This window comes from Lactuca saligna, chromosome 2 (genome assembly GCF_052625555.1).
Source record: "Lactuca saligna cultivar CGN05327 chromosome 2, ASM5262555v1, whole genome shotgun sequence".
NCBI lineage: Eukaryota > Viridiplantae > Streptophyta > Magnoliopsida > Asterales > Asteraceae > Lactuca > Lactuca saligna.
In genome coordinates, this window is record NC_136418.1 from 29,864,077 (window position 1) to 29,877,285 (window position 13,209).

The 13,209-nt window shown below is 30.0% G+C and overlaps 1 protein-coding gene across 1 annotated transcript; it reads right to left on the bottom strand.

Annotated features, from left to right (window-relative positions):
- Positions 1-1,179: 1,179 nt before the first annotated feature.
- LOC145028824 (aspartic proteinase 36-like) lies at positions 1,180-9,930 on the bottom strand. The gene is made up of 10 exons (XM_078977551.1): positions 9,527-9,930; positions 8,745-8,874; positions 7,851-8,101; positions 6,894-7,118; positions 4,957-5,119; positions 4,783-4,856; positions 3,208-3,298; positions 3,042-3,114; positions 2,024-2,095; positions 1,180-1,456 (listed from the first exon to the last, which is right to left on the bottom strand). The coding sequence occupies exons 1-10, from the start codon at positions 9,748-9,750 to the stop codon at positions 1,311-1,313; spliced, it is 1,449 nt and encodes a 482-aa protein (XP_078833677.1). The 5' UTR covers positions 9,751-9,930; the 3' UTR covers positions 1,180-1,310.
- Between the last annotated feature and the right edge of the window lie 3,279 nt (positions 9,931-13,209).

Here is a 13,209-nt window from a genome sequence, read left to right on the forward strand (position 1 = left end):
AGAATAAGATTGTGCCATCTTTCCTTGTTTTTATAATGAGCTTTAGTGGTATAAAAGGCCTTTTAAATCAAAGTTTGTTGAAAGGAGTTAAAAGACAACCACTTTGGCTCTGATACCAATTGTTGAGAGAAAAACTTAATAAAAGTTAGTAACCAGATAATAAGTTGCAGAATAGTTAGTTAATCTCAATTAATATTGTTAGCTCAACAATAAAATTAAGTTAGATTGTGAAAATGTAAGGAAAGTAAATAGCAGCATGTTTATATAATAAGCATTAAACAAGTAGACACTTGGTTGAATCATATCTTGGTTTGCATGCAAACACAAGCTAGTATATGATGAACAACAAAAGTGAAGAGGGACTCGGTTTAAGTATCAGTAAGATAACTTGAGATATAGAGATGAAATATCTTATATCGATAAGCTCTGAATTGGTAAGTAAACATGAAGTGGGAAGCTCTATTTATGGAGTCCCAAAAGTTACACGAAAATAATAAACTAACATAAAGTATATGACTTTGGTGACCCTGAATGGTACATCGGATAATATTGTGATTACAAGAAAAGTCAGTAAATATGTAACTTATAACAGTCTTCATGTTGTGTTCGTCTGCAGGTCTTCTTCATGTCTCCGATTCCATATGATGACAAAACAGTCTCCAGGAAAGTCTTCTTCGATTCACAAGGCTTTGAGGTCTTGGGGTCCATCTTAGCTGAAGAGGGTCACTTTCTTGTTTCAACAGAATCTCTTATGGCTTGTTTCTCTTGATATTATGTTATATATTTGCAGGTATAATTTTATTGTCAAAATGTGAAGTCGTGCGTAATCTTTATAAGGATTAGAAGGATTCAGTGACTAATTATTTTTATAACTTTTTACGTTATAACGTAAGACACGGCTAATTTGTAACTATAAGTTGTAAACTATTGTTGTAGATATACTTGTCTCCTTGTTAGAACAATGCACACCATATGTTTATGTTAAAACCTTTATACCAAGAATTGCTATTATTTTTTGGGTGCACTTTTACATAAATACAACTGCATTATTTTGTTCCTGCATGCTTGTCCTAGTGTTAAAGATGTAAAATTGCATAACCGATATTCAAATTTAATTGAATATACAACTTTATACACAATTTTTTTTTATAGAAAACTCAAATACAAAATGACAAACCTAACAAACAAACAACTTGATGAATCGTTTCTATAAGTACATCCAAATATCAACAAATATGTATCTTTAGGAACATATAATACATCACAAAAATACAATGTGCTTAATTACATACAACCACATTTTACTTCATCTAGTTAATCAACACAAATGCAAGGAATAAGAACAATCCCAAAATCACTCGAGAGCTATATGCATAATGTGAAGAAGATAAATCTCTGGCAAAAACTTCATACACATTCCCAGACTCTTCATCTTTTACTTTGATGCTTGAAGAGCCTAAAATGACACAAAATCGGATGTTTAAAATTAGGGATAATTCGGTAATTTACATTTCTCAGTAATTAGTTTTCTTGTAGGTACTCTTGATCTGATTGTCGGATTTTGACTCTAGATAATCAAAATACCAATTTAATATTCATTTTACCCGAAAACTTAAAAATAGTAATGGACAGTTAATTAGGTAATTTTAATTTTTTCTAAATTTCTAGTTTTCTTTTAGCTACTCTTTACTTGAATATCGAATTTTGATCCTAGAGAATCAGAAAACCAACACTCAAACAATATTTTTCCGTATCTTCTAACTATCATAATCATATGTTTAAAGCTAGGGACAACTTGGTAATTTTACATATATCTCAATAATCAGTATTTTTATAGACATTCTTCACCTAATTATTGAATTTTAACCCTAGATAATAATAAAAAAGTTTATTAGTTTAGCCAAACATTTAAAACGTTATTGCAACTCCTTCCAATGATAATAGTTAAACACTTAAATTTAGGGACAATTAGGTAATTTTACATTTGGCAACAAAATAAATACATTAAGAGAAGTGTACTTACAATTATAATCGGTCCATCCAATGACCTGATTATCTATATCATACGTAACTAGTTTATCTGATAGAACAAGATCTGCATAAAGAAAAAAAATTGGAAATTTTCAATTTAGTCCCATTAATAACCCTTACTTCAAGTTATTTAATGCTACTCAAATATTTATAGAGTCCCTATTTGACTTCTGATAGTCAAAAGTTTCTATTTTGACTTCAAAAATAATAAGAAGTATGTTGATTGTTGTAGAAAGTACTAGCGAAAAATTTTAAATATAAAATGTATTAAAATGGCATGAATTTGAAGCTAAAATGAAATTTATATACACTCAATTTTAATTTGAACAAACTTGGGTTTGAATTTCAAAAGTCAAAAACCAAAGTAATTTTGAAAATTTCAAGTTAATTTCCATGCGTAATTTAATATAACTAATTGCCAATAAGTTAAATGTATAAAATAACCTTAAATAAAATAATAGTCTTGTGGACCAAAATGAATACTATGAAGAATTTCCAATATGAAAATGGGTAGATAAGCAAATTTAGCTAGGAATTATGTCAAAAGAGAAAGTGCTCAATGCAAGAAACAGAAACATAATTTCATTTATTTATTTATTATAGTAGCAATTTTTCTATTAAAATATTGTACTTTTAACTTTTTAATATTAAGGCATTGTTCTTTGAATTATCTACCTAATTCTAGAATTGTATGTCTAAATTTTTTCTTATAATTACTTAGATATTTTGAGAGTACAATGTTGTAATACGAAAAAAAATAAAAATATAATATTATAATAAAAAAATAATTGAAAATATGTCGCCTTTTCTTACATCACATTTTAGTTCCACAACGTGTTGTAAATCTACCAAAAGGGTTTAGAAATTGATTACAATATTCTTTTGTGGAACAAAATATATCTATTTATGATTTTATACTGAAACTTTTAAAACCTTTATCAAATACAAAAATTTAAGCGGCGAAAATAATTTAATTTATTATTTTATACTGAAACTTTATTATAAACTACCTCCCAATAAAGTTAGATCTCCTCCGTCCTTCCCTTGAACATTACTGTTCATAAAACCGATGCACCATTCGTCCTGAAAAGTGAAGATAATACAAATTGTTAATAAATTTTAAAATTCAAGGAATAAACAAGATTAGATTTTTATATAATAGAATAGAATTTATACCTCAACTGCAAAGAAGTATTGATGGGGCACAACTTTCAATGGGAGTTTGTTTGCAAAATGAAAAGTGATAACGGGAAATCCTTCATCGATGCTGCATTACGAGACAATAAGACGAGATAATAAGTCATTTTAGTCAAATTTGAAGTTAGGAAATCTTTGATAAAGTTCCAATATTTTGGATCGGTTTAAGATTTAATCCCAACATTTAATTTTTGAACAAAAAATCCTGATTTTCTAATTTTATAAAATAATATATCATTTTCTATTGAAAAACAAAAATAAAAATTGTTTCCTTAATTTTGACAAAATATAAAATAATCAAGACTTTTCTATTTAAAATTAAAAGTTGGGATTAAACCATAAACTTATCCACAATATTATGATTTTATCAAAGATTTTTCTTGAAGTTAAAGTAAAAAAGATAACTGTTAGAAATAACAATGTACTTTCATTGATTTGTTTATTTTAAGTTCTTTTTATTACAACATTGTACTTTGAAGAATCTCTTGTAACGGCTACAACAATGTCTTCTACATATTAAACAAATATTTAATACTATTATTTGTGTAGACTTTTTCAAGATATAATGTCCTAATAAGAAAAAAATTTGAAGTACAATGATACAAATGAGTAGAGTTTTCAAGGTACAAATGCAATAATAAGAAGAAATTGAAAGTGCAATGTTTTAATACAAGGGAATTAGAGAAAAATGTTATAACGACAAAATGAAACTACGTTGCTATTTCTTGAATATAGACATAAAATAAACAACTACTCTACCATTCAAAAGTCAAATGTGAATCTATTGAGGAAGGATGTGAAAGATAGTATGTGTACATGGAAACTAAACATTATATTGAATATATCTTCAAGATTTGTGATATTTCATTTAAATTTAATGAACTATATATGATTTTTTGAGCTAGTGCAGAAAGACAAACTTAATATAAAAATTTAGGAAAACGATGTTAACACTAAAATATTTATAAACTTTCCATCAATTATTTTTTCTTTCCATTTCCACAAGTGTGATGTCATGTATCATGGTCCTTGTTTCTTATTTGAGAAATTAAATATCCTACTATTTTTCTTCTTAATTATCTTTCTATTCATTTGAAATGATGATAAATATATTCAAATATAATTAATATTTTCCAAATATGACACTTGTAGGAATATTAATAGGAAGAAAATGTAGTAGGATATTTAATTTCTCTTCTTATTTCTTCATATACGTGTTTTCCGCATAAAGTGTTGTGTGGATATATGATGCTTAAAATTTTGAGAAAATCTCAACGATTTTAAGGAAATGAAAGAAAAAATAACAAAGGGAAATTTTTGTAGAACAGTAAGACTTAATAGGCTATTAAATCTTTATTTCTATATTAAGTTAGAAAAACCTATTATGTGAGCTATATAATAGTCTTTCCTTTTTTACTTGATGCAAATAGAATAACGATCGTAGCAAGAAAGTAAGACTTTATATATCAAGTCCTAATTTTTTAAAGATTTTGCCACATATTCCCAACTAAATTTAATTAAATGAAAAAAATAAGTGAATGAAAGAATTCATACTTGCCGGAGTACTTGTAACATTTAAAGAACTCCTCAACCGTGTGAGGCTTGTTGTTAGGTTGTGCGGCCATGATCTAGGTTAGAAGGATAACATCAATAATTATAAAGTAAAAGAAAATTATATAAATATAAGAAAATTAAATGATCTTAAAAGTGGAAGAAAATAGGGTATGCCTTTTCCATCAATTGCTTGTAAACATCATCTGGAAAATAAGCCAAAGTTGTACCACTATCGACAACAGCTCCTTCGTTCTTCATAAAGTCAAATATACTTGTTGGGAGTTTTAAATTATCACCGTTTACATCAATTGACTTCAATTCAATGTTATAATGGGTTCTACAAAGTATATATGTAACAAAGTCAAACCAATGTTATAATGGGTTCTACAAAGTATATATGTAACAACGTCAAACCAGGAGAAAACAATACAAAATAGTTTGCAATTGTAGTGACAGTGACAATGATTGAGATAGATTTTCGTCACGCCCAAAATGATACAACAATATGGGACATGAACTCATTTTTTATCTTATACACATAAACACACACACGTGGTCCCCTCTTCTCACTCCCTTCATTAAAAATAGGCCTAGAAGAGTATACTTAACCCCTAAAAGCATGTTTTCCAAAATATAGGGTGTGTTTTGCCAAAAGCATGTTTTCCAAAATATAGGGTGTGTTTTTGGCGAAAACTAGTTGATAGCATGTAGCTAGCAGTGGATAGCATGCAGCTGGTAGCTAGTAACGTTTTGTTAAAAGCTACATAAGATAGCTTTTACATTTGGAGTGTTCTGTAAAAACTAAATGCAAAAGGCTTGTACTGTCAAACAAGGCACTTTGTTCAACACAAAACGTTTTGTCAAACGCTAGAAGCTAAAAGTTGTCATACGCTTTCAAACGCTCCGTACCAAACACACCCTTAGGTACCGTTTGGTTTGCAGAATGTTTTGAAGGAATTAGAATCTGTTAAGGAATTGAAATCTGCCAAAAATTGCAATCTAATTCCATATAATGTTTGGTTGGCATGAATGAAATTTGAATTCAATTCCATAATGGAACTTAAATAATATGTAATGACAAAATTGCCTTTTTTTTTGCTCATTTTTACTTTGTTTTATAACTTATATGTAAAAATATATTATATAAATTATAAAATTAGTGAATGATGATGATAGTGGCAATGATGTTGACGGTGACAATAGTGGTGATGATGGCGACGGAGGTGATGGTGGGTAGTGTCGGAGTTGATGATGGTGGTGGGGGTAGTAATTGTAATGGTGATGGTGATGGTGCCAGTCATGAGTAGTGGTAGAGGTGAAAATGGTGGTGTTGGTGATGGTGGCGGAGGTGATGGCGATGGTGGTGGTAATGATTGTATGGTCGTAGTGGTGAGTGGTGGTGGAGGTGAAAGGTAGTGTCGTGGTATAGTGGAGACGGTGGTGGTGGTGGTGGGTGGTTATTGTGGTGATGGGTGGTAGTAGAGGTAGTGTGTATCGGGTGGTGATGGCGGTGATATGTGGTGGTGGTGGTTGTGGCAGAGGTGGATAGCGGTGGCAGTAGTCAATGGTGGTGGAGGTGACGGTGCTAGTGGGTGGAGGGTGGTGATAGCGGAGTTACCAATGATGGTGATGGTGGGTGGCAGTGGAGGTGATGGACCTGATGGTGGAGGTTGTGGTGTGTAGCGGTGGTGGTGGGTGATGGTGGCAGTGTTAATGGTGGTGGCTCAACAAGGGGGTTTCATATGTAGTGTTAAAAGTAAAATGAGTAATATAGTAAAATTCAACATTCTCACTATAAAGGAATTTTAATTCCTTAGGTTTTTTGGATGAAATTTATTTTCCCTCATTGGAAGGAAAATTTGACTCATTTAAGAATCCAATTCATTTTGAAAGCTTGAATCAAACATAGGAAAATGATGGAATTAGATTTCAATTCCTTCTCATTCCAATGGATTTCAGCGAACCAAAAGACGCGTTAGTCTCTGTAACCAAGCTACAACGGATATTTTATTGACTTTATAACATTTGTAATTTTGAAGGTCATTTATGTAATTTCACTCCGATAACATCGATTCTAGTTCAACAAAGAAAAATAAAGAAACATAACTTACTTGTCATCTAGAATTGGTGTCGTTTTTACTTTTGGCTCCACCACTTCTCCAATAGCAAAGATGCCACCACCTTTATTACCATCCAAGCAATGTGAAAAAGTTTTTTTTATCTTTTTAGATGAAGCAAGTTGTGAAAGCACCGAAGTTTTTGCCTGCCCAAATCCTATAATACCATCTAAAGCTTGTTCTGTTGAGCTTAGCTCCCCGGATTGTTTAGCTCCACAACTATCTTGGATCATAAAGTTATGCTTTTCGATTAAATGTTGTTTCAATAAATGTTTAAAAAAGATTTGACAAAAATAAATGAGTGGCAAAACATAGAATTGAACTTAATTGGAAAAATCTTATTTTCGTGACTTTCTGGTATTAAGTAATAGAACTCACATATATTTTATTGTCCCCGTTAAGTCGTTTTTACGCAAAAAAGAAATATCATTTTGTGGTAAGTAGATGCATTTTAATATTTTAGTATAAAATCATAAATCAAATAATTTTTGGTCCAATAAAAATATTGTAATCAATTTGTAAATTTTGCATCTACTTTATAGATTTTTTGGTTCCATTAACAATTCATTTAAGTCTTGTTTTTACAAAATTGGCAAAATATGGAGAAACACTTTACTTTTACAATTTTACCGATTTACACAATTTAATTATTTATAAAAGTGAGTAAATCATCGTGTTTTTTAACCGTTTAAAAGAAAGCATTTTTCCTTGTTATCGTTTTTCGATAATAGGGAAAAAACAAAAAATAACACTATGTATTATTTGTCTATCACTTCAACCACTAAACTATTACAATAATAATCATTAAAAAAATGGTATTTTTAGTGTGTCAAAAAAAATATAATGATTTAATCACTTAGTCGATAAAATGATGAAAATAATTTGTTGTGATTTTCTTTTTCCTTTAAAACTTTATGTTTTCTAATGCTTAAAGAAAACATAAAAACTCACCCAAATGTTACATTCCCATTCAAAATAGTCGTTTGACCATTTCCAGACACTTTGGCAAGATGTATATTATCACTAACAAAATATCCAGCAGTTGAACTCCCATCACCATATTTACATGCATATTGACAAGGCATTCCAGCCTTACAATCACTATTTTCAGGAGCATCAAATGTTTTTGTGCAAAATTCATCATCACAAGGAATCTTTTTGGAAGTACAAGAGCCCTCTGGATCATAAAGTAATAGGGGTACCTATTGATAATAGCATGGTGACAGTTTTTAATTGAACAAGAATTTGTAATTCAAATGTAATGTGTTGTTTAGTTTTAGTTAATCTGGTAAACTATATATGGGTGTTTCTTTTTCATTTAAAGTAGGAAAAACGATTTAATAGAGAAAAACCGGGAAATGAGACTCTCCCCATTAAGTCTTGACGTTTACCAATTTAATTTCGAGTTAAATGAAATTAATAGCAACATACTTTGATTTATTTGTATACTATAGCATCCTATTTTAAAATCTTTTGTACTACAAAATTGCACTTAAAATTTTTTTTAAGGCATTGTACATTGAAAAATCTCTCCCGTTATAGCATTATATTTCTTTTCTTATTATGATATTATATTTAGAAAAATCTACCTGATTACGAAAGTAAAATGTGCTTTGTATTTGGATGCTCTTGTTATAATTTGGGTAGATTAGAAATGAAAGTCAGATGCTATGATAAACAAATCAATGAAAATAAAATACGTTGCTATTTTTTTGAATTTAGCACTTTAATTTTTCCTTCCATTTCCCCAAGTGTGCCTTCATTTTCTCAAATATTTTTTTTTTAAATCATTTATTTATCCAACCAATACTTTCAAAAAAAATGTTGCCTTAAATTGATACATACGCCAAGGTCACTTCTTGTTGGGCATGTATCACATTCTATACAATTCACCCATAGAAGGTCACTCCCAGTATCGACTTGCACGTGATAAGGATTTGGTGGTTCTCCGAGTGTAATCTTAGTGTAATACAAACTGCAATTGCAAAACATACAACATAATCAACAACGTGAATTGAATTATATAAAACAATAGATGCAAGAAATAACAAAGTGTTCTCATTGATTTGTTTATTATAGCATCATACTTTTATTTAAATACAAAACAATGTTCACTATTATAATAAACAAGCAATTCAAAGTGCAATGCCATATAACTGGATAGATTTTTCAAAATACGATGTATTAATAAGAAAATAAATAAAAGTACAATGCTATAATAAAGAATATGAAAGTAGGATGGTCTAATACACCAATATATGAAAGTACATTGTTGTTTTGTTGAAAAATAAATCGACTAAAGAATGGTGAATTTGGTAGGATTAGTATATATGCTCGATTAAACAAACAAATATACTAATAACTATAACTAATAAGCAACATACTCAAGGATGCATATTAAACAAACATATATGTATATCTATTTTCCATATGTGCGAATAATGTTATAAATTATATCATCGCATTCAATACAATATGCATTATGACAATCGGCAATTCACAATTATGAATTGAACTTTGAGAGGAAAACGAACAATTCAAATAATGAATTAGTTCAACATTAATCCAAGAGAATTATTAAATAACCAGATTATTGTATGAGAGAGAGAGAGAGAGAGAGAACTAACGCGGCGGAGGTGGGGCTGCGGTCGCCACCAATAGGGAGGTCAGCAGCGGCAAGTAATCTCCCATGGCGTTGGGTGTCGTGAGATTTGAGTTGATTCAAAGAAAATTTTTTGTTAAATTTATGTTGAACCTGGAAAACCATATTGGCTGATGCTAAATTACACAATTGAAGAAGAACAACAACAAACCCAATCACCAAAACAACTCCTCTTCTATTGAGATCCATATCTCAAAATCAATATCAAAATCAAAATATATGTAATCTTCAAATGGGATTTATTGAAATCGAAAAACTTAACCTATTCGTGTGTGTGTTTTTTTATTTGAATGTTGTATATTCTCTCCTATTATTCAAAGCATATAATCAGAACGAAGGAAAGAATGAAGAAAAAGAAACCACCTCGGTTTTGACCGGCTTTGAAGAAGCAGAAGAGAGAAAGGGCGCGCGGCTTTAACGGCAAACAGACGATCCCAACGTTTTAGCTTTGCTGGCAAGTGGCAAGGTGGTGGAGATCGATAAACATTTTTGGTTCACATTTGACTTTGCTTTAGGTTTTTTAATTTGTCTCATGTGATCCTTATACTTCTGCATTATCATAAATTCGGTCCTTTTAGTTGTTTTCATTGGGAATTTTTTTAATGAAACTTTTATATTAGATAACAATGGTATCATATTATACATATATATCATTAAATATAGTTATTATGGTAATCATATAAATTGTTGATTGACCAATTTATAAAATGTTTACTTATGTTGTGGGTTGAGTTTTCGGTTTGATTCAAGATCCTCAAGATCATTTTCATCTCTCACATTAGGGTTTATCTTCATCTATAAATACATGTGATGAGGAGCAAATCAAGATATACTGACATTACATAAACAAATTTGTGAGTCTCATTATGAGGGTTCTTAAAGTGGTCTTGAGATCAACTAAAAAACTCAATCCTAATTCTTCAGATCCAAAGATCATAATGAAATTAGGTATGCAATCATCCTTTTATGTTTAAGTTTTCCTTTAATCAAATTCGAGATTAAAGATTCAAAGTTTATGCTTTCACGTTTATGTTCTGGTTATCAAAATAACCAACATTTTATGGTTAATTTTTTGGGTTGTTGCATGGTTATCATAATAGGAAATTCATTTGTTGCATCAAATTAAGAGTTCGAATCAATAGACTAGTATTTGCATTTTGCAATCATAAGTTTTTTTTAATATCTATATATAATATATAGGCTAAATCACGATGATCCAAGATAGTAATACATCTTTACTATATTAATTTGATGTTTTTATAATAAAAAAAACAAAATTGCAGAAAACGGGTTCAAATACCAAAATCATTGGTTCGAGAAATGTTAAAACAAGTTTTATAACCCATCATAATGGTTCTTTGGATTTTGAACTAATATCTAATTTTTGAACTAAGTGTTGCTTTTTTTTCTAATGATATTTGTTTGTTGTTCCAAAAAATCTAATTTAACATTGAAAAGAAACATAAGAATTATTAGTTGGGAAAAATAACTTAGGAGGCTAACTACCTCTTATCCGTGTTCACATATTAGCAACTTCTTCTTTTTTGTACATAATAAAGCAACTAACTTGTTTTAACTGTTTAAATTACACAAATATTACCGGCTATACCTGTTTTAACAGGTAACTCAAACGGAAAATGACTTAGGAAGGTAACTACCTCTTATCCGTGTTCACATATTGGCAACTTCTTATTTTTTGTACATAAGAAAACAACTAACTTGTTTTAACTGTGTAACATCCCAAAAATCCTGACCAAAAATTGTGTTTTTAATTTAATACTAAAACCATAATTGTCAAACCATTAATTTAATACTCCGGCATCGGGCCCCGCCTGGCATCGAGCCCCGCTCGATATACATATCTGCATCTCTTAGGCCCCGCATGTCTACGGGCCTCGCCCGCTAAACACATACAATCATATAACATGCTAACACATAAAGAAACATACTCTACTGTATCCCTGTCCTAAGAAACATACTCTGCTAATAATGAGATACGGAACATCGCTCGTAGTCAACAAGTATAATCTAACATACAAGTATCACACAGACAACAAGTATAATCTAGCAAACAATGCCTAGGGCTAACCCCTGGGTCTTCCTACTCATAGACTATATGGGCTGGCATTGTGGCATTAGACCCATTCATACAGTGAGGAAACTCACCTTGCACCACTGAAGCCCTGTCTGGAATTAGCTGAGTACGGACGAAGTTCCGTATCTCATTATTAGCAAAGTATGTTTCTTAGGATAGGGATACAGGAGAGTATGTTTCTTTATGTGTTAGCATGTTATATGATTGTATGTGTTTAGCGGGCGGGGCCCGGAGACAGGCGAGACCTAAGAGAGACATATTTGTATACCGAGCGGGGCTCGATGTCAGGCGGGGTCTGATGTCGGGCGAGGCCCAATACCGGAGTATTAAATTAATGGTTTGACAATTATGGTTTTAATATTAAATTAAAAACGAAAATTTTGGTCATGATTTTTGGAATGTTACATAGTTAAAACAAGTTAGTTGCTTTTTTATGTACAAAAAATAAGAAGTTGCCAATATGTGAACATTGATAAAAGATAGTTACCCTCCTAAGTCATTTTCCCTTTGAGTGACCGGTTAAAACAGGTATTAGTCAGTAATATTGGTGTAATCTAAACAGTTAAAACAAGTTAGTTGTTTTATTATGTACAAAAAAGAAGAAGTTGCCAATATGTGAACACTAATAAGAGGTAGTTACCCTCCTAAGTCATTTTCCCTTATTAGTTGATATATCTTAGAAGGTTCTTTTAGTTTATTGGAAACTAGTTGTTATTAAAAAAAGTTGAATATTTTAAATTTGTAAGAAAATAAGAAAAATAATGATTTATTATAATGGAAATGTTTTTTATCTTTTAAATTCAAACAAATAATTTAAATAAAAAAACTATTGAGTTTTAATTTTAGGAATTTTGAAATTAAAATGTAAGTTTATTACTGAAATTAATATCCATTTATTATTACATTTATTGCAATTATTATATTAAAATATTATGTGGATTTAATAAAAATAAAAACTTATAAAATGACATGTAAAAAAAAATAATTAATTTATTAGAGAAGATAGATAGTAGATGAACAATTTTTTGAGACATGGATTTTTTTTTTCGGAGGTCCCGTGTGCCATATCGAATTGAGAGTTGGAAAGAAACCGATTAACAAAAATTATAGAGTAAATTACAGTTTTGGTCCCTGAGATTTGATCATATTTTCACTTTCGATCCAACTTTTGAAAATTTGACAAGATGCATCCATTTGGTTTAAAAAAATTGCACTACTCATCCTCAGTCTATTTAAAAAGACTATTTTACCATTACTTTTATATTTTTGTTTTTCTTTTCTCTTTATATATATATATATATATATATATATATATATATATATATATATATATATATATATACACACACACACACACTAACTGTTTACCCGCGCAAAGCGTCGGGTACGAATCAACAAAATGACATAAAATATTTGTTAAACAAAATGACGAACAGATAGAGATTTCTTATACCTGGGTTAGGATTAAACGTAAGATATTTTTGGGATTATTCGATTTTAATAGAAAGAAAAACAAAGGAGGAGGTAGCGAGCATGAGAGAGAACCAAGGTTT

Excerpts from the sequence above, each read along its gene's own strand:
- LOC145028824 (XM_078977551.1), bottom strand. The coding sequence starts at position 9,750 with ATGGATCTCAATAGAAGAGGAGTTGTTTTGGTGATTGGGTTTGTTGTT. Across the intron at positions 2,096-3,041 it reads AGATCTAACTTTATTGGGAG|ATCTTGTTCTATCAGATAAA; the intron begins GTAGTTTATAAT and ends TTCTTTATGCAG. Across the intron at positions 1,457-2,023 it reads TGGATGGACCGATTATAATT|GCTCTTCAAGCATCAAAGTA; the intron begins GTAAGTACACTT and ends GTGTCATTTTAG.